The sequence below is a fragment of the Elgaria multicarinata genome, chromosome 16 (genome assembly GCF_023053635.1).
Source record: "Elgaria multicarinata webbii isolate HBS135686 ecotype San Diego chromosome 16, rElgMul1.1.pri, whole genome shotgun sequence".
NCBI lineage: Eukaryota > Metazoa > Chordata > Lepidosauria > Squamata > Anguidae > Elgaria > Elgaria multicarinata.
The window spans coordinates 26,620,247-26,647,176 of record NC_086186.1 but is presented as its reverse complement, the minus strand read 5'-3'; the positions used below and the strand labels follow the sequence as shown (position 1 = coordinate 26,647,176).

Sequence of the window (26,930 nt, the reverse complement as noted above, 5' to 3'; positions counted from 1 at the left end):
GTTGAAAGTATTTCTTAATTTCAACACAGGGGGACAAACCTCCCTAGAACTGAATGGAAGCCATTGAGAACGGAGTCAGCACACTCTGCACAGCCCTGCCTTGGCTTCTGTTTCTTCACTCTGCTGGAGCGTGACGGAGTGCTATACAAATGTAGGAAGCGGCGTCGCGGCGTCACCTCCGTATTGTTCTTGCTGTCAGCAGCTCTCTCGCGTTTCAGAGAAAGATTTTTCCTAGCCTTACCTAAATATTCTAAATATTTTGAAGAAACAGTTCTGAGTTAGTTGTACCTCTGACATGATAAAGGTACCTTTGAGCTTGTGCAGAGTGCTTCACCGCTAAGCAACGGTTGCCCGTCGCTTACACACGCAGAAATAAAGGTGGTGAGGGCTCAGGCCTAGGGGCCAAATTTGGCCCTCTGAGGGTTCCCCCAGTGGCCACGTCACCCGCAACCATTCATTGCTGGGTGGCTTCCCAGCTTTTGTGCGATTTCCTCACATCCTTGAAGGATGAAATGCCTCTCCTGAGACTGCTGTTACAGGCAGTAGAAGCTTAAAGCTAATATTGGCTGGTCGACTTTGATGTTTTGGCCCCTCCCCTTTTGCCATCAGTCCCTCCCACCACTGGAATGTGGCCTCAAAGGGGTTCTGCAACCGTGGTATAAAGGAACGTTGTGTTGCATGGAGGTCTTTTGGACTGTGCTTAGTCTTGGCTTCATTTTTGATTCTTCACTTTCTTTCTCCTCACATATCGAGGCTGTAGCCACGTCCTGCCGTTTTTTCCTATGTAACATTGCTAGGATGCGTCTGTTCTTATCTGAATCTTCTGCTAAGACCCTTGCCCATGCATTGGTTATCTCCCGTTTGGACTTTTGTAATCTTCTTGTGACTGGTCTTCCTTATGCTCAACTCTCGTCTTTGGTCTCTCTTCACCATTCTGCAGCCAAGATTATTTTCTTGGCTCGTCGTTTTGACCATGTTTCTCCTTTGATGAAATCTCTTCATTGGCTTCCGATCCCATATAGAATTCAGTATAAGCTTCTTTTGCTGACATTCAAAGTGTGTCATGGTCTTGCGCCTTCTTATCTTTCCTCTCTCATTTCACTCTACCACCCCCCTCGTACCCTCCGTTCTTCAAATGTTATGTTGTTCTCCCACCCAAGAGTCTCCATCTCTCTTGCCCGGCTTCGCCCGTTCTCTCTGGCTGCCCCGTTTGCTTGGATCGCTCTTCCAGAGCAACTACGTACCATGAGTTCCATTGTAGATTTTAAAGCGCGTTTGAAAACTCATTTGTTTTCAATAGCTTTTGGTATTTTAGCTTGATTTACTGTTCTTATTACTATGATTATTCTCTTATCTTATAGAGAGCTCCAGCTATTGGGCGGTATAGAAATGTAATAAATAAATAAATAATTTATTTGTTTATTACATTTTTATACCGCCCAATAGCCGAAGCTCTCTGGGCGGTTCACAAAAATTAAAACCATAATAAAACAACCAACAGGTTAAAAGCACAAATACAAAATACAGTATAAAAAGCACAACCAGGATAAAAACCACGCAGCAAAATTGATATAAAATTAAAATACAGAGTTAGAACAGTAAAATTTAAATTTATGTTTAAATTAAGTGTTAAAATACTGAGAGAATAAAAAGGTCTTCAGCTGGCGATGAAAGGAGTACAGTGTAGGCGCCAGGCGGACCTCTCTGGGGAGCTCATTTCACAACCGGGGTGCCACAGCGGAGAAGGCCCTCCTCCTAGTAGTTCTGCTTTTTTGAACCCCTTCCCCCCATTCATATGTTTTAATGTGACTTTAGATTGTAAGCCTCTAGGTAGGGTATCACTGTTTTATTTGTATATTTTGTACAGCACCAAGTACATTGTTGGTGCTATATAAATAATAATAATAATAATAATAATAATAATAATGGAACATTGTGTTGCATGGAGGTATTTTGGACTGTGGGGGTGGGAATCCACACGTTTGTGTATATACCTGTGTTCCAATGAGAATGTTAGTGGCTCTTGCTGATTCCTCAGTATGCAAGGTCCTGGGAAACGCTGACCTCCTCCCTGCTTTCTCTATAGTCACTCGGCGTCAGAAGAGGCTTCGGGGTCAGACTCCGCCAGCCAGTCGGACAGCGAACAGGGCAGCGACCATGCGAGTGAATCCAACAGCAGTTCGGAGACCTCGGAGAGCCAGTCCGAATCGGAAAGCGGCTCGACGGGTTCCAAATCTCAGCAGACGCCCCCCGAAGCCAAAGAGAAGCCGGCTTCCAAGAAAGAAAGGATAGCGGATGTCAAAAAAGTACGCCCCCCCTCCCCGCTGCTGCGTGTGTCACTTGGCCGTTTTGGCGGCGTGTTCTTGGGGCGAAGCGGCTGAGTTGGGAGCCACGATTGCCTGGCCACCCACCCACGGGAAGTTCTCCAGTTCTTAGATTTCTCGGGCCAGATCTTCACTAAGCAGGATAAGAGACTTTGAAAACGGTTTGAAAACTATCCTGGGCCCCAACAGTTATCAGAACTCTTATAAACCCTTTTAAAGCAGTAGTGTAGATCCCGCCTGCGTTTGGGTTGGTACGTCTGTTAATTCGGTGTTCTTTAACTTCAGATCTTAAAACATATCTAAAAGTTTTGGGCAAGAAGACCTTGCAATTAAATGTGGGGTCTTCTTAAATAGGAGTCTGGTGTCTTTTAGGGGGACTTCTTGAAGGTCTCGTCAAAACCCTCATTCAGATCATTCACCCATTCTGGATCCAATTAGCTGTCTTCCGTTTGTCGTAGTCTCTTAAGTCTTTCGTTAGCAGAATTATTTAACCCTTTTAGTGGGAGATTAACCATCTTCATATGAAACTGTTGTGTGCCCTTCTGGAATATGTGGTGTGTAGTTTAGGGGTGGGGTGTAGCTCATAAAGTATTTGGAACAGCTGGAGGAACTGCTGGAAAAAAAGAGTATCCAAAATGATCCAAAAAGAGATTCTGTAAAGAGATATTCAAGGTGTTTAAGGGGGCAAACCTCCAAGAGAAGCATGTTGAAGACCTACAAAATTAGGAATTGCATAGAAAGAAGAGCTATTAAGCCAGCCTTCCCCGACCTGTTGCCCTCCCGATGTTTTGGATGACAACTCCCAGCATTCCTATTAGCTGTGCTGCCTGGGGCTGATGGGACTTACATTCTAAAACATCTGGAGGGCACCAGGTTGGGGAAAGGGGCAACAAGCAGTTATTGCCTCTGGAATGAGACAGAGTAATTCCTTACTAGCTGCTGCTCTTCTTAGTTTTGTAGATTCGTTTTATCCCTTGTATACAAGGTGTTTTATAATCCATGTATGGAATTCACTGCCAGAAGATACGGTGATGGCCTCTGGCTTAGATGGATTTAAAAGGAGATTGGATAAAGTCATTGGATCGTGGTCTGTTAACAGTAGGGTGACCATACGAAAAGGAGGACATGGCTCCTGTATCTTTAACTGTTGGGTAGAAAGGGGAATTTCAGCAGGTGTCATTTGCAGGCGTGCAGCACCTGGTGAAGTGCCCTCTTCATCACAACAGTTAAAGCTGCAGGAGCCCTGCGCCCTTTTGTATCCGGTCACTCTAGTATAGCTCCTGCAGCTTTAAATGTTGTGAGGAACAGGGAATTTCACCAGGTGCTGCACGCATACAAACGACACCTGCTAAAATTCCCTTTTCTCTACAACTGTTAAAGATACAGCAACCCTGTCCTTTTGATATGGTCATCCTACACCACAGTTAAAGCTGCAGGAGCCCTGTCCTCTTGACCAGATACAAAAGAGGGCAGGGGCTCCTGCAGCTTTAACTCTTGTGTTGAAAAGGGAATTTCAGCAGGTGCTGCATTCGTAAGAATGACACTTGCTGAAATTCCCTTTTCTATACAACTGTTATAGATGCAGGAGCCCTGCCCTCCTCTTCATATGGTCACCCTAACCGTTATTAGACTAGATAGCTCAACTGAACCTCCGCAGGCAGAGGCGGTATAAACAGCCTGGTCCCTGTTGGAAGCAGGATGCTTGGATAAGTTGACCATTGGACTTTTCCTGCAGGTCTCGTGTTCTTTTGAATAGAGCAGGCAACGACATTTTATGTGTTTGGTTAGCACCGAGAGCTACACAGTCATTTGTCTGCATGCCTTTTGTCTTCTTTCAGCTAACTTGGGGGGGGGGGGAATCCTCATTCGTTTCAATGGATGAGGCACATTGGTGTTTACGGAGAATGCATGCACGCATGGAACTGCTCTTTGCATTGAAATGAATGGGGTGACCCTGCTTAGCCGGAATCTCTAATGTGCTCTTGAGTGCCGTGTTGGACTTGGATTGGGACAACCTGGGTGCGAGGCCCTGCTCCACCACAAAACTCACCGAAGGCCACCGCTCTCTCCCAGCCTAAGCTGCCTTGCGGGGGTTTTTGTGTGGATAAAATTGGGAAATCCTCTTTAGGCTGCCGTGAAACCTTGAGTGAAGGATGGAATACAAATGTAAATCTGGTTTGTTTTGCAGATGTGGGAAGAGTATCCAGATGTTTATGGGGTGAGGAGGTCGAACCGCAGCAGGCAGGAGCCCTCGCGCTTTAATATAAATGAAGAGGTAAGGTGGGTGGGGGAGAGGAACCGGAGGCAAAAATTATCTTTGGCAAGAATGGAAAGAGCCAGGCCGTTCCGAGTCGCGCTGCCTTCTGAACGCAGAGGCGTCAACGGCATTTTGTAGCGAGGCACCGTTCCTGCAATCTGACCCAAGCACACGGGGCTCCCGTAGCGTTAGCCTGGACATTCACGGGTCAAAAAGAGAAATGGCACAAGCTTAATTGAGGTTTGGAACGACGGTAGTAAAATGTGGGGAAAGTAGAGCACTTGGTTGCAGGAACGGCCATCCTTGAATCTCCAGGAAGACAGCATGGAGAGGAGTTCATGTGCATGTTAAACGTGTGAGTGCGTGTTTGGCGTTTTGTTTCATTAAACTATCCCCCCCCCCCTTTTTGTGTCTGTAGATAATTAGCCATCTCTTGAAGTCAGTGCATGAGATGAAGTCAGTTTTGATGTTTTGTTTTCATCTGTTGTTCAAAACATTTCTCTCTTTCCCTTCCATCAAATCATATTGAAAGCAATGTGGTAATGGAACTTGCCACCTTTTCTTTTCTGTTTTCGTAAGTCGCTTCTTCATCTATCTATCTATCTATCTATCTATCTATCTATCTATCTTATCTATTGATGCATATTTTCCCCCACACCACTCACACAACCCTACCAATTTCGAAGGAGAGTAAGCCGTGGTTTCACCTTCTGTTTTTTACAGATGGAGAAAATGAGGCACAGGAAAGTTCAGACTCCGACTGAAAATGTCAAAGTTGGAAGTCCAAAGGTAGGCACCTAAATTTATATTCAAGCACCTGAAAATATAAGCGGCACCCGCGCCTCCCATTGGGGAGTCCTCTAAAAATGGGTCCATTTATGCTTGGGTGCCTATATATGGATTTAGGTGCCTAGTATCCGGCACCCAGATTTGAACATTTTGCCTCAACATTCAGTATTATGACCCTTGGCCATTTGCGTCCATCTTGGAGTTGAGGTCTCCCTACTTCAGTAAGATTTGCGCAACTTTACAAAACTGGGGAACAGAGTTTATTTTTGTCCTTTAGGAATTTTTTTGCTGCATTTATATACTCTCTGTCTGCCAAAACACCCTTGGCAATTTACATTCTTAAAATAAATGTTTCTGGTTCTAAGATCTTTATGTCAAAGACACACACACACACACACACACTCTCTGCAGTTTTCTTACAACTCCACAATCCAGCACTCTCTGAAATACTTGTCCACAATCCCAGTTGCTGCTATTCCATCCATATAGACTGGTCTGTTTATGGAGCATATTATTATTATTATTATTATTATTATTATTATTATTATTATTATTACCATAATTATTCATTTTCATTTGTAGTTTTAGTATAATATTGCTTTCAAGTGTTAAAAGTGCTTCACATGTATTATTAAGTTGTAATCCTTTACAACAACCCTGTATGGTAAGTCATAGTTCTTATCCAAGGTGGGTGAATTTGAGAGAGTGTTAAGTGTCTTGCCCAAGGCCACTTAGCTGAGTTGATGGCAAAGGCAAAATTCAAACTTGATCTGTAACTCTGACTCTTAGCCGCTATGCTACACTGGCTCATACCAAGTTTGTTTCTTTATTTATCGCACTTTCAAACTGCCCAATTACCCAAGTTTTCTGGGCGGTGCACCATACATTAAAACATAAAACATGAACAGTGAAATAGTGAATAAAAACAACACATAATAAAATGAAGATAAACCCGTTCTTGAAATGCCTGGGAGAACAAAAAGGTGCTCAGCTGGTGCTGGAAAGACAGAAGGATAGATCTCCTAGCCATACCACTGTACTGTAGTGATTAGAGTGCTGGACTGGGACTTCGAAGATCCGAGTTCTAGTCCTCACTTGGCCATGAAGCTTATTATCAGTCACTAACTGTCAGCCTAACCTACCTCAGAAGGTTGTAAGGACAAAATCGAGAGGAGGAGGGCATTGTAAGCTGCTTTGGATTCCTTGCATGAGGAAAAACAGTTGGATATAAATGTACTGCTACTAATGATGATGATTCCTAAAAGCCATACAGGATCAAGTTATAGCAACCAAGAACTACCAAAACTACATCATAAAAGATAACCGTGTAACAACAGATTCGTGTAGGAAATGTCATCAATTCCAAGAAACAATAGACCATGTAACAGGAGGATGTAAAATTCTGGCAGGAACGGACTATACAGACAGACACAATACAGCTGCAAAAACAATACACCAACAACTGCCCATCAAATTCAACCTCATCAAACAACCTACACCATGCAATACATACTCATCCAAAACAATCTTGGAAAATGCAGATCATAAAATATATTGGGACAGAACAATTCATATGGACCCTGCAACCGACCAGACATAAAAGTTATAGACAAAAAAGAAACACACACACACTTAATTCATCGACATAGCAATACTTCATGTCAAAACACTTGTAGAAAAGGAAGAAGAAAAGAAAGAAAAATATACACCACTGGCTATTGAAGTTAAAGAACTATGGCAACAGGAAAAGGTCACAATTATTCCGTTAGTCGCATCAGTCACTGGCTTCACATCCAAAAACTACACAGAGAACCTTCAGAAACTGGGCCTACCAAAATACATCCACACTAACATTCAGAAAGCGGTCACACTTAAAAAATGTTCAATAGGAAATTCCTGAATCAGTAAAAGACAGCATGACTTCACAAAGCCCTATATGGTTCGGGTCCACGTTATTTGAAAGACCGTATTCTCCCTTATGAGCCTGCCTGTGCTTTGAGATCTTCTGGAGAAGCCCTTCTTTCAGTCCCACCTTCATAGGCACGCTTGGAGGAACATGGGAGAGGGCCTTCTTGGTGGCTGCTCCAGTGCTCTGGAACTCTCTTCCTGGGGAAGCTTGGCTGGCTCCCTCCTTGATGGGCTTTCGGAAGCAGGCTAAAACTTTTTTGTTCCAGCAGGCCTTTGGAGAATAATCTGGTCCTCCATCTATGTTAATGTCTTATAATTTTGTTGTGTATTTTAAATGTTTATGGTTTTGTTTTCCCCCCGTGTATATTTTAAACTTTGTAAGACCGCCTTGAGGCCCAGCATTGGGCAAAAGGCGGTATACAAATAAATATAATAATAATAATAATAATAATAATAATAATAATAATGCCCATCATGTCTGTTTAGAAAAACCACCATGAGCGAGAAAAGATGATGATGATAACAACAACAATAATACCAATATCTGTAACCCAACCAATGGCAGCTATTCTCTTCCAACAGTCCATGGCTGGTTGGTTGCTATCTTTCCCCATCCTATGATCCTCTGTGATTCTCTCTCTTGGATGGCGCTTCCCTCATGGTTTCCTCTATCTCGCAGGCTTCTTAGGTGCTGTGATATGGGAGACTAGCAAAACAGCCCGTCATACGACAGGTGTAGAGGAGCAGTCTGGTGAGGAGGTTCATGGGTTTTGGCCCCTCTGCTAGGCCGGAAGCTCCTGGCAGTGAACTTTCTTCGGAACTTGGAACTTCCATGGAAGGCCGCAGTTCCGAGGAACGTCCCTAGAAGGCGCCAGAGGGCAAAAACTATAATTGGCTTGGAGAAGCAGTCTGAGCTTTTATATATATAGACTAGCAAAACAGCCCGTCATATGACAGGTGCAGAGGAGCAGTCTGGTGAGGAGGTTTGTGGGTTTTGGCCCCTCTGCTAGGCCGGAAGCTCCTGACAGTGATCTTTCTTCGGAACTTGGAACTTCCATGGGAGGCCGCAGTTCCGAGAAACGTCGCTACATGGCGCCAGAGGGCAAAACCTCTGGCCTTCTATCTTGAAACTTCCCTAGATGGCAGTTATTTTTCTTGGAACTCCCATAGAAGGCCCTGTGAGCTCAGAATTTTTAAACGTGCAAATAGGAGAGAATGCAGAGGCAGTGGATTGGCCTACTGGTTGGCGATGTCATTGTGACATCACCAACCAGTAGGCCAATCCACTGCCTCTGCCTTCTTTGCTATTTGCACTTATAGGAGAGAACTGTAGATGAGAAAGGAGATGAGAAAGGAGCCTGCTGCCATTGGATTTTGTTTTACTTGCTTGAACTCTCCCTAGAGCTCTACATGGACGCACAATCTTTTTTTCTCCCCATGGAAGAGTCAAAGGTCAGATCGAAAGGGCTATTAGCTTGTCATTGACCTTGGCTTTTGTTTCCCTTTCCCCAAGTCCTGCAGCTACCTGGCTCGCTGGCTCACCTCTCTCTGTAACGATGGCCCAGCATGCACTGTGCTGGTGGTCTCACACCCGCCCCAGACCTCCGCTGCAGATGAGAGCGCCCTCTAGGGGCACAGGTAAGTCCTGCCCTTTTTTGTTTTACAATATTATGTGGTTTTGCGAATGTTGGGCCTCCTCTTTCCTTCCTAATATCTCTATTGGTTATGCTGCAAGATGAGATTCCCCACCCACCCCAAAAAACAAACAAACAAAAAACAATAAACTTTGCTATACCACAAAATATTGTAAAAACCAAAAAAGAATACCCGTTTCCCTTCTGAGGGGGAAATAAAAGAAATGCAAACCAAGCCAACAACCCCAACATGGAACAGAGGCATCACCTATACCAGATTTCTGCAACCTGATACACTGCAGCTGTGTTGGACTACAACTGGTGTTTTCTGGGAGTTGAAGTCCCAACACATCTGGAGGGCGCCAGGTTGGGGAAGACTGGCCTACACAGGACATTACACCAGCTTAACTACAGCAGCAGGGTCTAAACCAGTTACGGAAACTGGTGCAAGATCCCTGCATGTGGGTATTTGCTGTTTAAGAGAGGTGTCACACTCTGGCCTGCTTTGCACGACACGAGCGTGGGTAATAAGCCGTGGCAGAAAGCCATAGGGAAATTGTACACGCTGCTCGATTTTGCTAATTAAACACCCAGACTACCAGGTTCACAATGAACATTGAGCTGTGCGGCTGTGGTGTATAAGCCACCGTGGCTTATTAAATTAACTGCATGCGTGCGAACCCGGTAACTGCCACCTTTGGGAGCTCTTTCTTTTTAACCAACGCAGTTCCATGGCTGAATGGAGGCATTTGCCTGGGTAAATTTTCACCTCATGGAAAGTTCACCTCATTTACTGTTTCTGTCTGAGGCAGAGTAGATGAGATGCAGGGAGGAGGAGGGGGAGGCCTCTAAGAAAAAAAAGGGGGGGGAAATACAAAGAAAAACATAAAGAGAACCCCATCCACCCACAAAACCAAAAAAAAAAACCAACCAAAAAATCTTATTTTCCCTTAAGACACACTCATATAGTTGTGTACCTTCAGAGAGGACAGGACAAAGCAAAGGCAATTCCACTATAATCAGAAAGGAAAAAGCAAAGTAGAAACAGACAATATAGATGGAAAGGAGTCCCTAGAGGTGGTGACCTGCAAAGGGTGTGCAATGTTCTTGTTTCTGCCTGAGCTCAACATGGCGTATACCTGCAACAAATGCAAGCTGGTGGCACTTTTGGAAGAAAAAGTGAGAGGACTTGAGCGGCGAGTGTCCACCCTCCAAAGAATAAGAGAAGACGAGGAGTTCTTAGACCGAACGGTGGAACTGCAACAGCAACAAGAAGCACACGAGATTGAAGGGCAACAGCCAGCTGAAGCAGAAGTGGAGTATGCTGAGGGGAGGAAAGCCAATGAAGAGGAAACTCTCTGGAAAAGCGTGACAGTTAGGAGCAGAAGAACTAGGAGGCATTCTGCACCAGTGGAACCATTAGAGTTAAGCAACCGCTTTCAGCTTCTGGAGGATGAGTCTGAAGGACAGTTTGCAGAGGAAGAAGTACAGCAGACACCGTGCAACAATGAACAAGAGGCAGAAGGTAGATCAACCAAGAAGAAGAGAAGAGTAGTCGTTGTGGGAGACTCCCTGCTGCGTGGGATTGAAACCCAAGTATGTCGTGAAGACCCATGGACTCGCCAGGTGTGCTGTCTCCCTGGAACACAGATTAGAGATGTGACTGAAGGGTTACCGAAGCTCCACAAAAAGCTTAGAGATGACCTGAAAACAAAAAGGGATACATATAGGAAGTGGAAGGAAGGCCAGGCTACAAAAGAAGAGTACAGACAAGTGGCGCAGAAGTGCTGAAATGGCGTCAGGAAGGCTAAAGCTGTGAATGAGCTGAGATTAGCGAGGGATGCTAAAAGCAATAAAAAGGCTTTCTTCAGATATGTGAGTAGTAAAAGACAGAGGAAAGAAATGGTGGTTCAACTACTTAATGAGGATGGCAAATTGATAACAGACGACAAAGAAAAGGCTGAAGTGCTCAATTCCTACTTTTCCTCAGTCTTCTCCCAAAAGTGGGTCTATGACCCCCCTGGAAAAAGTGAAGCAGAAGTTGAGGGGGCAGGATTACAGTTTGAGATTGATAAACAAATGGTCAAAGAACACCTAATTTCCTTGAATGAGTTCAGGGCCCAATGAACTGCATCCTAGAGTAATGAAGGAGCTAGCGGAAGAACTCTCAGAACCTTTGTCGATTATCTTTGCAAAATCATGGAAGACGGGTGAGGTGCTGGACGACTGGAGGAGGGCTAACGTTGTCCCTATCTTCAAAAAGGGCAAAAAGGAGGAACCTGGGAACTACAGACCAGTCAGTCTGACATCCATCCCTGGGAAAATTCTGGAGCAGCTTATAAAGAAGGCAATCTAAACACCTTGAAATCAATGCAGTGATCACTAGAAGCCAACATGGATTTGTCAAGAACAAGTCCTGTCAGACAAATTTGATCTCATTTTTTGATAAGGTAACCTCCCTTGTGGACCGTGGGAATGCTGTGGACGTCATATATCTTGACTTCAGCAAAGCTTTTGACAAAGTACCACATGACATTCTGATTAACAAACTAGCTAAAAGTGGGCTAGATGGAACAACTATTAGGTGGATTCACAGTTGGCTACAGAATCGGATTCAAAGAGTACTTATCAATGGAACCTTCTCAAACTGGGGAGAGGCAACGAGTGGGGTACCACAGGGCTCAGTCCTGGATCCAGTGCTCTTCAACATTTTTATTAATGATTTGGACGAGGAGGTGCAGGGAACGCAGATCAAATTTGCAGATGACACAAAATTGGGTGGGATAGCTAATACCCTGGAAGACAGAAACAAACTTCAAAGTGATCTTGATAGGCTGGAGTGCTGGGCTGAAAACAACAGAATGAAATTTAATAGGGATAAATGCCAAGTTCTACATTTAGGGAATAGAAACCAAAGGCACAGTTACAAGATGGGGGATACTTGGCTCAGCAATACTACAAATGAGAAGGATCTTGGAATTGTTGTAGATTGCAAGCTGAATATGAGCCAACAGTGCGATATGGCTGCAAGAAAGGCAAATGCTATTTTGGGCTGCATTAATAGAAGTATAGCTTCCAAATCACGTGAGGTCCTGGTTCCTCTCTATTCGGCCCTGGTTAGGCCTCATCTAGAGTATTGCGTCCAGTTCTGGGCTCCACAATTCAAGAAGGACGCAGACAAGCTGGAGCGTGTTCAGAGGAGGGCAACCAGGATGATCAGGGGTCTGGAAACAAAGCCCTATGAAGAGAGACTGAAAGAACTGGGCATGTTTAGTCTGGAGAAGATAAGATTGAGGGGAGACATGAGAGCACTCTTCAAATACTGAAAAGGTTGTCACACAGAGGAGGGCCAGGATCTCTTCTCGATCCTCTCAGAGTGCAGGACACGGAATAACAGGCTCAAGTTAAAGGAAGCCAGATTCCAGCTGGACATCAGAAAAAACTTCCTGACTGTTAGAGCAGTACGACAATGGAATCAGTTACCTAGGGAGGTTGTGGGCTCTCCCACACTAGAGGCCTTCAAGAGGTAGCTGGACAAGCATCTGTCGGGGATGCTTTAGGAGGGTGGATTTTCCTGCATTGAGCAGGGGGTTGGACTCGATGGCCTTGTAGGCCCCTTCCAACTCTGCTATTCTATGATTCTATGAGATACATGATCTGAAGGCGCCCTGCCTGAGCACAGCTTCAGGGGCTTCTCTGGTTGTTTGTGGGTGCTCCCTTGGGACCATTTCCCTTTCAAAATTGCCCCCTCCTACAGCTCCTTTCCTGTCCTGATACCAGATCTAGTTTGACCCTTGATTGAAATGTATTCCTTGACGATTGCAAGAATAAGTTGTACAAAATAAACAGCAACAAAAAGTTGAAACAGACCGTTCTGTCAGGGGTGGGCAGCATGTGTCCCTCTGGATGTTTTGGACTACAATTCCCATTAGCCTCAGTCAGCTTAGCTAATAGTGAGGGGTGATAGGAGTCCTAGGCCGGAACATCTGCAGGAGTCACAAGTTGCCCACCTCTGGCCCACGTGCAGCGGGGAAGACAGTACAGGTAGAACGGTGCCCCAGTTTTAAATGAAAGAGGTTCGCCCCAAGCAAAACCGTGTGTAGGCGAATATCTACGGCGGGACAGGACCCATCGCCACATAAGCCACAGCATGTCCACTTGGACTGTTTAATTGTCCTGGTGTGAGCCTGTGGCTAAGCAAGTCCTGACAAAGATTTGGTGGTTGAAGCCTAGTCCAGGCCTCCCAAAGCGTCCGTGGAGACTCAAGAGGACAGGTGCCCATCCCCAAAGCTGCCATCTTCCTACCTTGGCCTCCGCTTTTGAACGGGAGGATTTGGGGAGAGCCACTTTGGGGTGTCCAGAGCTTCTACCTGGCCAGAGAGCCCTTTGAGGGCCAGGAGCCCCCAGCAAACCTAGGCCTGATCCTGGCTCGTGTAACACAGCTCTTATCTGCAGCAGACTCCAACGGAGGGTGTGACACGTTCACCAGCACAACACAGCGGCTTTGCAGCAAGTGGTAGCCGGTTAAACGGAACAGCCTTGGTTTTGGGGAATGGGGTGGGGTGGGGCGGGTGGGACATGGGACCGATACAGCTAACGTGTGTCTGTGTGTATGTTGATGCATGTTTCTTGTTTGTATGAGTGTTGACAGTTTCACGGGGCGAGGGGGGCTTGTTTAGGGTTGGAATCTGTGTTCAGAATGTGGGATTTTAAAACGATTGGTGAGGGCCGTGATTAAGAACATCAGAATTGCTGGATCAGACCAAGGGTCCATCCAGTCCAGCACTCTGTTCACACAGTGGCCAACCAGCTGTCGACCAGGGACCGACAAAGCAGGACATGGTGCAACAGCACCCTCCCGCCCATGTTCCCCAGCACACAGGCTAACTGCCTCAAATACTGGAGGTAGCACATAACTGTCAGGGCTGGTAGCCATTGATAGCCTTCCCACCAGGAATTTGTCCAACCCCCTGTTAAAGCCATCCAGATTGGTGGCCATCACTACATCTTGTGGTAGTGAGTTCCATAGTTTAACTGTGTGCTGTGTGAAGAAGTCCTTCCTTTGATCTGTCCTGAATCTCCCACCAATCATGTACATTAATGCTGCTTTATAACATAATAATAATAATAATAATAATAATAATAATAATAATAATAATAATAATAATAATAATAATAAGCTTCATGGGATGACCCCATTGGGTTCTAGTATTATGGGAGAGGGAGAAAAATGTCTCCCTGCCTACGTTTTCCACACCCTGCATAATTCTGTATACCTCTGTCAGGTCTGCCCTTAGCCTCCTTTTCCCCCAAGCTAAACAATCCCAGCTGTTTAAAAAGAAACACATTCTAATGAAGGAACTTTTTATTCTGCCTCTTCTGCCCCTGATGTTCTTGGATTCCTGCACCCAGCTTAGCTGCTGTTTTTCTTACCCCTATTCAGTCCCAGGTCTGCCTGTCACATACACTCTGGACCATGTTGGTGCCTCTCACTGCTGAGCTCAAGAGCTTCTTTTCATAGGAGCTTAAATAGGAAAAACCTCAGAACTATTATTCTTGATGCCCCCCCTTTCCCTCTCACTCCCCCCCCCCCGCAGTACCATTTCCACTAAAGAAATCAGTAAATGGACACTTGCAGGCCAGGATCCAAATGGATTTTGTTTTCTCTATTACGTTTATATGCCCCCTTACTTCCACGATGGGATGGAAGACCATGTATGTAAGAGTCTGCAGGTGGTCTCCCCACAGCCAGACCTTCTTAGCCAGGTTGCTGCATGATGTGCCTTTACTAAACCGCCCAGAGAACTTTGGCTATGGGCTGTCTTTTTCTTCAGAACACTCCTGCTTTCGATGGGAGGCTTGCTAAGTGATCCACAAAGCTTTTATTAAGCAACAAATGTCTCTTCTACCTGAATAGATCCTAACTTCTTGGAAACGTCCCCCTAGGCAAAACTTTGCAAACTAAACAAGACAAGCGCCTGGTACGGAGGCAAGTTCTGGCGCAATCGAACCGACTTTCTCACGCCTTCCTTCCACTCTGTGCGTTTCAGCTTCTGGTAGACCCTAGCGTCAGCTAGCTTGTCGGGACGCTCACTTCCAGAAGAAGGCTCACTTCCCACCGAGTGTGTAGGATTTGGCTTTGAAGAGATAAGCTCTAGAGAGAGCTGACTCCGGGCTGGGGAATCGCCCGTGAGAGCTTCCTCCCCCACTAGTACAGGCTAGCTAGTGTTTAGCGTTGTGTCTTCTAGTTCTGAATCTGATTCTGATTGATTACTTGAAACATCTTCTCCCAAAACAGGGGCAGTAGGGTTAGACATGACATGGGCAGTATATAAATGTAATAAATACTACTACTACTAGAGCCATGAAGCTTAAGTCCATTGACCTGAAGATGGGGAGGGGTCTGGCTTTTAGCTTTGTTTTCAGACGTAAACGGTTTGCACAGCAAACCGTTGATCCCCTCTTGCCCCCTTGAACCAAACTCTCATGCTCTGATGTCATCAGACCGAGGGTCCACCTAGTCCAGCACTCGGTTCACACGGTGGCCAACCAGCTGTTGACCAGGAACCCACAAGGAAGACATCAGTACTATAACACCCTCCGGTCCATGTTCCCCAGCAACTGGTGCACACAGGCTTACTGCCTCGGATACTGTAGGTAGCACACAACCATCAGGGCTATGTCAATTAATATTCACTTTCCTTCCTCTGCTGGTCTTTTCACCCCTGGAGTGCCCATTGCATGCTGAAAGAACTTGCCGCTCTTGGGGCAACTTGGAGCCTTTTTTTCTTGACATGGGGAGATCTGTTACGAGATCGCCTTCAGAACCTGCGGTACTGAGCCTTAGAATTGCAACTATTTCCAAAATCACCCTTGTTATGTAAGACTTGGTCTTCTTCTTTGCGGTCTCTGTGTGGTACCTTGGCCGGGGTGTGTGTGGGGGGTGTTCCTATGCAGAGCCGTGCCTGGGGCATTCTAGAGCTGAGCCAGTCAGATGTGTGCCCTTCTCTTAAAAGAAGTGGAGGCTCAGGTAAGCCCACCTGCGCCTTCCTGCCCAGTTCCTTTCTGACTGCTGCAGTGGTAACAGCGTTTGGGGAATATCTTTGCTAAATTAGTTTGGCCTCTTCATTCCATAGCTCAGTGGAGACCGCCTGCTTTGGATGCAGACGTTCGCAGGTTCAATCCTCAGCATCTCCAGGTAGGGCGGGAAAAATTTATTATTATTATTATTATTATTTATTACATTTGTATACCCCCCCCCCCAATAGCCGAGGCTCTCTGGGCAGTTTACATAGGATAAAAACACTTAAAAACAATATACAAAAATTTTAACTCACAAAAACATACAATTTAAAACCACGAAAACCTACAAAAACAAACCCAGGCTAATTGCATATTGCTAAATGCCTGGGAGAAGAGAAAAGTCTTGACCTGGCGCCGAAAAGATGAGGCGGGCCTCATCAGGGAGATTGTTCCACAGTTGGGGGGCCACCACAGAAAAGGCCCTCTCTCTTGTTGCCGTCCTCCGAGATTCCCTGCCTGAAACCCTGGAGAGGTGCTGCTGCCAGTCAGCGTCGACAATATCGGGCTGGATGGACCCATGGCCTGACTCAATATAAAGCAACTACCTATGTAGCTTTTATATCATTCATTTCAGTTCTTTTCTCTCTTTGCTTTCTTGATTTTTATCTCTTCTCTTTGCCCCCGTGCACATCTTTGGTGCATCAGGGCTTTCTTTTAAAAACTTGTCAGCTTTGCAAGCACTAATGGTGCTGCCTAGGGGGTACTTTTTTTGCACAGCGACGCTGAGCCCCCCCCCCCCCCCGTTTTGTCTGTGTGGCATGGTGTGGCTTTTGCGGATGGGGTGTGAACGACTGTGTGTCCGGCTGCCTTCTGACGGCCACGGATGTTGAGCGTGATGGTCTCCTGCCTCCAACCAGCCTCTTTTATCGTCCCCTTTCCTCTGTCCTTTCATTTAAGGGTAATAGCGAGTCTGAGAGTGAGAGCCCCAAAAGAAGAAGCCAAAAGCAAATGAAAAAAACGTAAGTTTTGAGGCTCGTGTCTTGTTTCTGAAGAAAAGCCGGGTTTCCTTCTTAGAACGGTTCCTATGATTCCTATCTGCACTTAACGCTTCAAACGCTCGCTGTCCATCTTTTCTGTGTCCTCTGTGCAGTCCGCATAGGCTTCTGTGCTTAATCGGAGCAACGACCTGAACATTTTAGAGCAGGGGTGGGCAACGTATGCCCCCCCAATATTGTAGCCCCTCCCCCAATTTTCATGAAAGCAAGGGACCACGCATCTTGTTCAGAAGCAAAGTTCTGCCCCCGAGAATCATCCCCGGGGTGTGATTCTACTTCTGAACAAGGTGCAAACTTTTCACATCCCATGTTCCTGTGCCAAATTGCAGGGTTTTTTTCTTTTTGCAGCGGCGGTTTTGGCTGCCGCGGGGTGCGTGTGCAAGCTCTAGTACATTCTGGGGGCAGCGGGGAGTAATTGGGCCCCTGACCGCTGGACGTTCCTCACTCCAGTTCTAGAAAGAAGCAAGTCAGACTGTATTTGGTTCGACAACCTGCAACGTGAGACTCTCTCTTAACGTTTTGAGGCAACGTGCCCCTCTTCTTTTCTCTTTAGGATGGTCAGATGCGAAGCTTGTGGACGCAGGACTCCTGTTATGCGCAGTACTTGTGCAGTGCAGGGAATTTTGGCTGATGCAACTTTTCTCACTCCTGTGGAGCAAGCAGCACCTGCCGAAGTCCCCTTTTCTACTCAACAATTAAATCCCCTTTTTCTTTTTTAAAGGAAAAAGAACCCTTAAGCAAAGGAGTGGTAGTGGTGTTGCTCATGTGATCCTGTCCTCCCCTCTCCACCCCCGGATCAGGCTGCAACCCATTGTGGGTCCTGAGCCACCATTTGAGGACAAATAATGTTATTGAAATGGCATTTATTTAGCAGCGCCAGCAATAATGATCACAATAAATCAGCTGCGGGGAAGGTATACAGAAAGTAAACAAATGCGCCTTTGGGCTTTTTCTTTTTCTTCTAAATCTAGAGAGAAATGGAAGAGGGAGTGTTCTGGGGATGATGATGATGACGAAGAAGAAGATGACGACGAAGATGGTCAAGATCAAGGCACCAGCGCGGAAAGTGAGCCGGAGCAGAAGAAAGTGAGAGCCAGGAGGCCTGTCCTGAGGAGGTGAGAGAAGAGATTGGAGGTGCTGTCTTCCTTGGGATCGCCACACTTACTCACTCACACCCCTCCCTGGCATCATGTTCCTCCCATGCACACGTTCAGCAAGATAAAAGTTTTCCCAGCGTGGAGATAAAGGGATGGTAAAAGTTTCACCCCTTCGATTTCTGCATGCCCACCCTTCCGATTAGAAGTACAGGAGCAGGACTGAACAACTGTAACCTTCCCTGTAATTCTGTGGAATGATCCCTCCTGGCGCTATTTTTTTTAAAAATTATTTATTTCATTTTTATACCGCCCAATAGCCAAAGCTCTCTGGGCGGTTCACATTTCTGGACTTGGCTCAGCTTCATACGTGGCTCCGACAGGCAGCTTGCTTTAGCTGTCCTCTCCCTCCCCACCCCCCGGCTCTACATCCTTCCTCTCTACAAGGCCTGATCCTGGGGTTTCCAACATGACGCCTGTGCACACCAATGTGTCCGCAGGGATCTCTCTTGGTGCCCACCAGACGCCCTGCCTCTCCTGACTTTTATTTTATTGCAATATATTTCTAATAACTTATTTTTAAAACTGGGAGGCTGGCATGCTGCAAAGTGAAGGGCTGCTCTCCAACCCCATTTTCATTTACATTCAGAAGGGTGGTTTAGGGCTCACTCTTATCTGGATGCCCATCAGCCTTCAAACTCAGAGGCTGGTGGGCAACCTCTACAGCGCAGGTGGAGCATGGAGGCGATCTTTGCTTCTGTGCTTCTGCCACTCTGCTTTTTTGCTAGATGGGCATTTTTGCCCATTTAGCAAGGACTCTGCAGAGTAGGAGGGAAACATTTTTGCTAGAGGGGCATTTTTTCCTGTTTAGCAAGGACTCTGTGGGGGAAGCATTTTTGCTAGATGGGCATTTTTTCCTGTTTAGCAAGGACTCTGCGGAGAGGGAGGGAAACATTTTTGCTTGAGGAGCATTTTTTCCTGTTTAGCAAGTACTCTGTGGGGGGAAAGCATTTTTGCTAGATGGGCATTTTGTCCCGTTTAGCAAGTACTCTTCAGAGGGAGAGGGAAACATTTTTGCTAGAGGGGCATTTTTGCCTGTTTAGTAAGGACACTGTGGAGCGGGAGGGAACCTTGGAGAGGCAGCTGCCATTGTCTCCAAACTATCCAATGGGCCCCCAGACTCTGTCCAGGGGCCATAGGATTGCTCTCTTAGTGTTTTGGAGTTCAGACCTATCTCTGCTTTGTACTTAGGTTCTGGGGCAAGTAATTTGCCTTTCAGTGTCTCCCGTTTGCCTTCAGGAAAAGGAGTGATGGGTCATCCCCCCTCCCTCCCCCCCCCCGGTGGCATCCATTTTATGGAAGCGTCCACAACACACCCTCAAAATTCCAAACGTGCCCACTGGCCCCAAATGGTTGGGAACCCACCCACCCTGGTGTGGCCCTGGTTCAACCCGGCTCCTCGTATTCCACAGACTGTATTATATCTTCCTGTCTTTTGCTCATTTTAGAGCAGTGGCCAAAACCATTGCGAAGAAGGTGCTCAAGGTCCAGCGTGGGAAGAGGAGGAGGAAAACTGAGTCATCCGAGGACGACGACGACGACGAGGATGACGAGGCACCCAAAAGACAGACCCGCCGCCGAGTGGCTAAAAACGTCAGGTAATGGGTGCCATCAGCTCCTCATGTCAGGGAAGGAGGCCTTTCCAAGTTAATGTCTGGGTCAGAGCGGTAGCCTGTGTGTTGGGCTTAAGTGCTTGGGAGAAACCCAAGGGTTTGAAGATGGGAGAACTGGATCCACGGGTCGATCTCTGGATGATTTGCAGGAGTTGTGCTTTTATCCTGTATTTTATATCATGCTTTTATGAATGGTTTTAATTTTTGTGAACTGCCCAGGGAGCTTCGGTTATTAGGCAGTATAAAAATGCAATAAATAAATAAATAAATAACAACTAGATCAGCTTTGTGACTCGCAAGCGTTTAACAGTAGCAGCAAGCAAATGACGTCCCGTCCCGTCCCTGCACACACACACCATTCATATGCGGAAAGCTTGGGGTAAAAAGGAGTGGATTTTTATGTGGGAGGTTTTTGGTTTTGTTGTTGGGTGGTTTTTTTTTAATGTGGAAGGTCTGAGTTCTGGTGCTCAAAATGAATTTCTGGGCTCAGAATTCTTTAATTCTGAGGTGATGTCTTTTGCATCAGGCTCCAGTGGGTGCAAAAATAGATCTGGCAAGCTTGAAGACCCCGCGCCTGCAGTCCATTGAGAAGGCGCCTTTGGTTATGTTATACTTGATTTCTGTGCTGCTTCTAGGCTAAAAGGCCCCCAAAAGTCTGTCAAGTATTTCTACACAGAGGTGTCCTTAAACAAGCGTTTCTCTCTCTCAGTCTCAGCCTTCCTCTCTAGTCTGCAACACAGAGATAACATCAGTCTTATGGGGCTGTTCACACAACATGCCAACTGAGTGTGGGTTGTTTGTTAAACCATGGATTAGTGTGTTGTCTGAACGCAGCATGTGTTCCTCACAGCGTGTTGTCTGAACGCAGTCAGAGTGGTTTGCTAACCATGCAATGTGCCTTGTGAACCACCCTGAAGAACCCAGCAACAAACCATGGCTTCTCAAGGTGGCATGTTCAAGGAAAATAAACCACCCTGCATGGTTAATGAGCCACCCTGGCTGCATACAGACAGCATGATAACCATGGTTCAACAAACAACCCCCAGGGTTCAAAACAACCCACACTCGACCACTGAGTGTGGGTTAGCATATTGTGTAAACAGCCTATAGGGTAGGCTGGTATTCTCACCCTGAACAACCCAGCAACAAACCATGGCTTCTAAAGGTGGCGTGTCCAAGAAAAAATAAGCCACGCTGCATGGTTAACAAGCCACCCTGTCTGCGTTCAGACAGCAAGCTAAACCATGGTTCAACAAACAACCTACGGTTCAAAACAACCCATACTCAACCTCTGAGTGTGGGTTAGTGTGTTGCATGGACAGCCCCTATAGGTGTGTTGTCTCGCTTGGAATTAAGGCAGGCTCCTGTGCCTTCCTAATCCCCAGCTGAACACCCCAGTTGTGCAGGAGTGCTGGAAGAGCACCGCATGTGTTCATGCTTCCCGAGAGCATCTGCTTCAGTTTAGGAATAAAGCAGGTCTCCAGCGCTTATGCGTGTGAAGATATGCTTGAACGTGACGGCCACGTTTGCTGAAGTCTTGCCAATCAAAGAGGTGGCCGAGCGAGGTTTTCAGGGAGGGAATTCCGTATCCGTGCCCCTGAGTAGAGCAAGAGTAAATGATGCAAAGGCGTTAAAATGAATTGCAACCTGAGATTTGCAATGCGCGGGTGTGCTCGTTTCGCATAGTGCATGCAGGCTGCGGTTTTGCTTGGCACCCGAGCAGGCTTGCCTGGGCTTTTGAGAGTGCCGGACATTTGCAGGCCTGCTTATACTGCATCAGCTCATGGGTCCATCCCACCCTAGCGTTGTCTGTGTTGACCAGCAGTGCCTCTTCCAGGGCTGCACCTCTCTTTAAAGGGCGCTCCCAAGCAAAGTATGCGGTCTCATGCTCTGCGCCTGAGCTGCAAGCCCTTCCCCGCAGCAAAGGACATGCTCTGCAGTTGCAAAGCGTGTACTTTGCTTGGGACCGCCCTTTAAAAGAGGCGCAGCCTTGGAAGAGGCACTGCTGGTCAACACGGGCAACGCTAGGGTGTGGTGGGCCCATGCTGTCCACGCAGTGCCGTCCACGCAGGGGTTGTGGCTGTCCAGGGTCCCTTTGTGAAAAGGTCAGGACGATCCTTCCCTTTAGTTCAGGGATGGGGAACGCAGGGCCCTGCGGATGTTCCTGGACTGCAACTCCTAGCATCCTTCACTGTGGGTCAGGCTAGCTATGGCTGATGGGAGCTGCATTCCAACAGCATCCGGAGGGACGCACGTTCCCCGCCCCTGCTCTTGTTTGTAGGAAACTCGAGGTCAAAGAAAGAGCCTCACGCCGTCTCTTCTTGCTCCTGCCCCCATAGTTACAAGGAAGATGACGACTTTGAGACGGACTCGGATGACCTGATCGAGATGACGGGGGAAGGGGCTGAGGAGCAGCAGGATAACAGCGAGACCATCGAGAAAGTGCTGGACGGGAGGGTGGGCAAAAAAGGAGGTGAGTGCACTGGAACATAGGAAGCCGGCTCCTACCGAGTTGGACCAGCGGCCGCTCTCAGCTGGCTGTGATAGGGTGGTGTTCAGTTGAAAGAATGAAACAATGGCTGCATTCAGACAACACAGTAGCCAATGGTGGGTTAAGAATCACCTCCATGGATTGATTATCAATGGGGGCCTCCCTACACGACACGATTATAATCAGCCGTGGGGTGGTGAGTCCACTCCGGGTTTCAATCAGAACTCTAAAGAGTTCTGACTGAAACCCGAAGCAGATTCACCGCCCCACGGACATCAGAGCCACCAGCCTTCACAGCGCCCCCCCCTTCCCCGGAAAATTGCACTCCACAGGAGTGTCCCAGGTTGGAACGTTTTGTTGCGGGTCTAATCTAGCCTTAATCGGCCTCCTCTCGACAGCCACCGGTGCGTCCACCACCGTCTACGCCACGGAAGCCAACGGCGACCCTTGTGCCGACTTTGACGCCGAGAAGGAGGAAGGGGAGGCCCAGTACCTGATCAAGTGGAAGGGCTGGTCGTACATCCACAGCACGTGGGAAAGCGAGGACTCCCTGCAGCAGCAGAAAGTGAAAGGCCTGAAGAAGCTGGAGAACTTCAAGAAGAAAGAGGAAGAGATCAAGCAATGGTAGGTCTCCCCCTCGGAGGATCTCGCGCCCCGTACTTCGCGAAGCGGCGAGGGACGCAGCCGCATCGCACCTGAAGGTGGCTGGAGTGTGGTTTTGCTGTGGAAGGCCTTGACTTTGGCTCCCTGCTTGCAGAGAAGTAATTCCAGAGCCGGATTGCCACGTCCAGCTCTTAGCTCTGCCGAGGACGCGAAACCATTTCCTGTTTCCACCCAAGCGTCTTCCGGCTCTTCGTGGAATAGTGCGGGCAGGACGGCGCCTGCATGCCTGAGCTCCGCTCAGCGCCCTCTCCGCAGAGGGCTTTATCCGTCTCTTTCCTGCACAGGCTGGCCAAGGTCTCCCCCGAAGACGTGGAGTACTACAACTGCCAGCAGGAACTGGCGTCGGAGTTGAACAAGCAATACCAGATTGTGGAGAGGGTGATTGGTGAGTGCAGTGGACTCTTTTCGCCCCAAGTGTCGTAGGCAGCAGGACCTTGCAAGGAGTAGGTTAAATTAATCCAGTGGTTCCCAATTGGTGGTCCGCAGACCCCAGGGGGTCCACGTAACCCGCCCAGGGGGTCCGTTGGCACCATTCACATATTAGCTCTGCAAGGTCCGCATTTTAATAAAAGAAAATATGCTCAATGTTGATCCAGATTTGAGATTAATGTAGGAAATATTGAACTGGATGTGGAAGGGATTATTTGGGACAAAAAGAGGCAAGATTTCTCCCATCACATTTAGGTGTAGTAGCTGCTAGACGCGTCATAATTTGTTCAGTTGTAAACTAGACGTTAGTAAAATTAAATTTGTCTTTATATTCCTAACTAAATCATTGTTATTTTTGCGAGGTAATATCACAAATTTTATGGTCTGTTTTTTAGTATACCTAAAATCCTTTGCTTATTAGGGGCTACCCCTTATTTTCTCCAGAAAATTGCTTCGCACAGGTAACTACCATAGAGATAACAAAATTTTCAAAAGTAGGGGGTCCATGGCTTGGCATTTGAAAAACAAGGGGTCCGCAGTACTTAGCTAATTGGGAACCACTGGATTAATCGACAAGATCTTGCCTGGGATGATTTGATCTTTAGCAACAAGGAAACCATTTAATCGGCAGGACTGAAAGCTGTTCATTTTGAGGCTACTTTGGTCTGATGTTTAAGAAAGTCGTCTTCAGAACATGGTTAAAGGGTGGCAGATAAATATTTTAAAGAGAGAAACAAATAAACATGGAAATGGAAAGTTAAACTGTTAACTGCCAGCTTTCCTTTTAACAATGAGTGGTGCCTTTTGTTTTGTAAATTGCATTGTACACCAGCCTTCTCCAACCCGGCGCCCTACTGATGTTTTGGACTACAGATCCCATCATGGTCGGCCATTGGCTGTGCTGGCTGGGGTTGATGGGAGTTGTAGACCAACATTGGGGAAGGTTCTTGTAACGTTCTTTTCAATTATTTTGATATTTCAAAAACCTTCATACAAATGTATCCCTATACATCCTATGTAGGGTGTAATCCTATGCAGGGAGATTCGGCTATTGATGACGATGATGATGATGATGATGTTTGGACAGAAAAAAGTCCCACAACTCCCAGCATTCCCCGGCCAGCATGGGACTTGTAGGACTTCTTTGTCTAAACATGGATAGGGTTGCGCCCTTAACCATTTAGTTAATCAGCCAAAATGGCACCATCCATGTACAAGAAGGAGTTATTGGCAGGCGTGGGAAACCCCCAAGGTTTCCAGAAGTACAGAAAACATTGAGGAAAAAAACAGTTCAATGAAGATTGATCAGATTTGGTGGGAATAGTATGCCGGCTGGATTTCGTGGAGACAGTAGAAAAATGGAGAGGCATGGAATAGCATATCCTGAGAGAGGGCCTGGCTGGCTGGAACCTGGAATAGGAACACTGCCTGCTGCAAAGTATTTTTCAAGTGCCACTTCTTTGGTTAAGTTCTTACAGAATTAGTGCAGCTGGTTCAGTTGAAAACGTAGGGCGTAATATAGAACAACACAGAACATGCTTAAGATAGATGCTTTTGAACTGTGGTGTTGGAGGAAAATTCTGAGAGTGCCTTGGACTGCAAGAAGATAAAACCGGTCCATACTCCAGGAAATAAAGCCAGACTGCTCACTTGAGGAAATGGTATTAAAGGCAAAACTGAAGTACTTTGGCCACCTAATGAGAAGACAGGATACCCTGGAGAAGAGGCTGATGCTAGGGAAAGTGGAAGGCAAAAGGAAGAGGGGCCGACCAAGGGCAAGATGGATGGATGATATTCTGGAGGTGACAGACTTGACCTTGGGGGAGCTAGGGGTGGTGACGGCCGACAGAAAGCTCTGGTGTGGGCTGGTCCATGAAGTCACGAAGATTCGGAAGCGACTGAACGAATAAACAACAAAAAGAGAGAAATTAATTGAGAACCAACTAATTAGAATGCCAGATGCCAATGACTTATCCAAATCAGTTCTTTGATCAGGTGAAATGTGTCCTATAAAAAGAGGACCTAAATTTACGTCAATGCATCAAAGACGTGGTTCTTGAAACTGGCTTTGTAATTCCTTGATTTTATTGACTTTTTTTTAAAAAAAAAAAATCCCCTAACGCTTTTTGAGTTTTGTGATGACCTGGTTGGTTTAATAAACACATCTGATCAACTAATTCTTTAATCTGTTGAAAGCTCTATAGCGGAGGCGAAAGTTTTACCATCGCTACAGGAATTATGGAGTTTGCACGTGTTACAACAGTGTTGATGTAACAGTGTTGTGCTAAGCACACACGCAAACCCAGTAGCGGTCTTTGTGTTAAAGCTCTTAAACATAATGTGCAAGCTACAGAAATTTCATGCTTTCATTATTTCATTGGTGCTTTAATGTCAAGGCACAAAATCATGGTATTTATTTATAACTAGGTTTATGGTTTAATTTGTTTTTAGCTGTGTCTATTTACTGTTTTATACTGTATGCTTTTATCTGTATGCTGCCCTGAGGTCTTATTGATATAGGGCGGGATATAAATGTTTTAAATAAATAAATAAATGCTGTTTTGTCCTTGGTACATACAGCTATGAAGACCAGCAAATCAGCAACACCTGGGTCTGAATTTCTAGGTAAGCTGGCCTTTTAACACTTTTATGAACATTACTAAAATAACGCAATTAAAGAAGAAGAGGGCTGGCGTAAGGGGTAAAAAGCTGCAAAGCCCCCAGTTCGAATCTTGGCACTGCAAGGATGTTTCTAGACAGTCTTCCACAAGTCATTGTGTAGTAGCCTTCTTGCAAATTCAGGGTGCTTACCTACTATGTGGGGTTACTCTGAAGATCACTGTAGGTGAAATAATTGTCCCAGCTAATGAGCTACCCTGTATCGAGTGAAATACAGGTTCGTCTTGGCCAGCCTTGTAAATAAACCCACAAAAGTTACTAGCCTGAAAATGTTTCTAACTAGCCTGCTACGAGGCTTGCAGATAAGCTGGAGCGTGTTCAGAGGAGGGCAACCAGGATGATCAGGGGTCTGGAAACAAAGCCCTATGAAGAGGGACTGAAAGAACTGGGCATGTTTAGCCTGGAGAAGAGAAGATTGAGGGGAGACATGATAGCACTCTTCAAATACTTAAAAGGTTGTCACACAGAGGAGGGCCAGGATCTCTTCTCGATCCTCCCAGAGTGCAGGACACGGAATAATGGGCTCAAGTCAAAGGAAGCCAGATTCCAGCTGGACATCAGGAAAAACTTCCTGACTGTTAGAGCAGTATGACAATGGAATCAGTTATCTAGGGAGGTTGTGGGCTCTCCCACACTAGAGGCCTTCAAGAGGCAGCTGGACAAGCATCTGTCAGGGATGCTTTAGGGTGGATTCCTGCATTGAGCAGGGGGTTGGACTTGATGGCCTTGTAGGCCCCTTCCAACTCTGCTATTCTATGATTCTATGATTAGAGCTGCATTCTGTCCTTCTGTCTAGTCCGCTGACTCACCTGCCTAGAACCCCTGGTTGCCTATGGCGGACGGATCAACGCTTAAGTCCTCTCTTGACCATTAACGATTTGCCTGGTAGCTCTCCCTGGCTTTTGGCAGTG

At 46.5% G+C, this 26,930-nt stretch overlaps 1 protein-coding gene across 4 annotated transcripts in view; it reads left to right on the top strand.

Annotated features, from left to right (window-relative positions):
- Positions 1-26,930, top strand: part of CHD2 (chromodomain helicase DNA binding protein 2) — a 106,614-nt gene that overhangs the window by 22,862 nt on the left and 56,822 nt on the right. For 3 of the 4 annotated variants that reach the window (XM_063142432.1, XM_063142433.1, XM_063142431.1), the window contains 9 exons: positions 2,087-2,306; positions 4,513-4,599; positions 16,893-16,954; positions 17,962-18,105; positions 19,593-19,742; positions 22,097-22,230; positions 22,647-22,872; positions 23,196-23,296; positions 25,921-25,965. In XM_063142432.1, the coding sequence (XP_062998502.1) occupies positions 2,087-2,306; positions 4,513-4,599; positions 16,893-16,954; positions 17,962-18,105; positions 19,593-19,742; positions 22,097-22,230; positions 22,647-22,872; positions 23,196-23,296; positions 25,921-25,965 (1,169 nt within the window). Of the gene's footprint in view, positions 1-2,086; positions 2,307-4,512; positions 4,600-5,258; positions 5,371-16,892; positions 16,955-17,961; positions 18,106-19,592; positions 19,743-22,096; positions 22,231-22,646; positions 22,873-23,195; positions 23,297-25,920; positions 25,966-26,930 lie in introns of those variants that run through there. The other variant, XM_063142434.1, reaches the window with a different exon arrangement.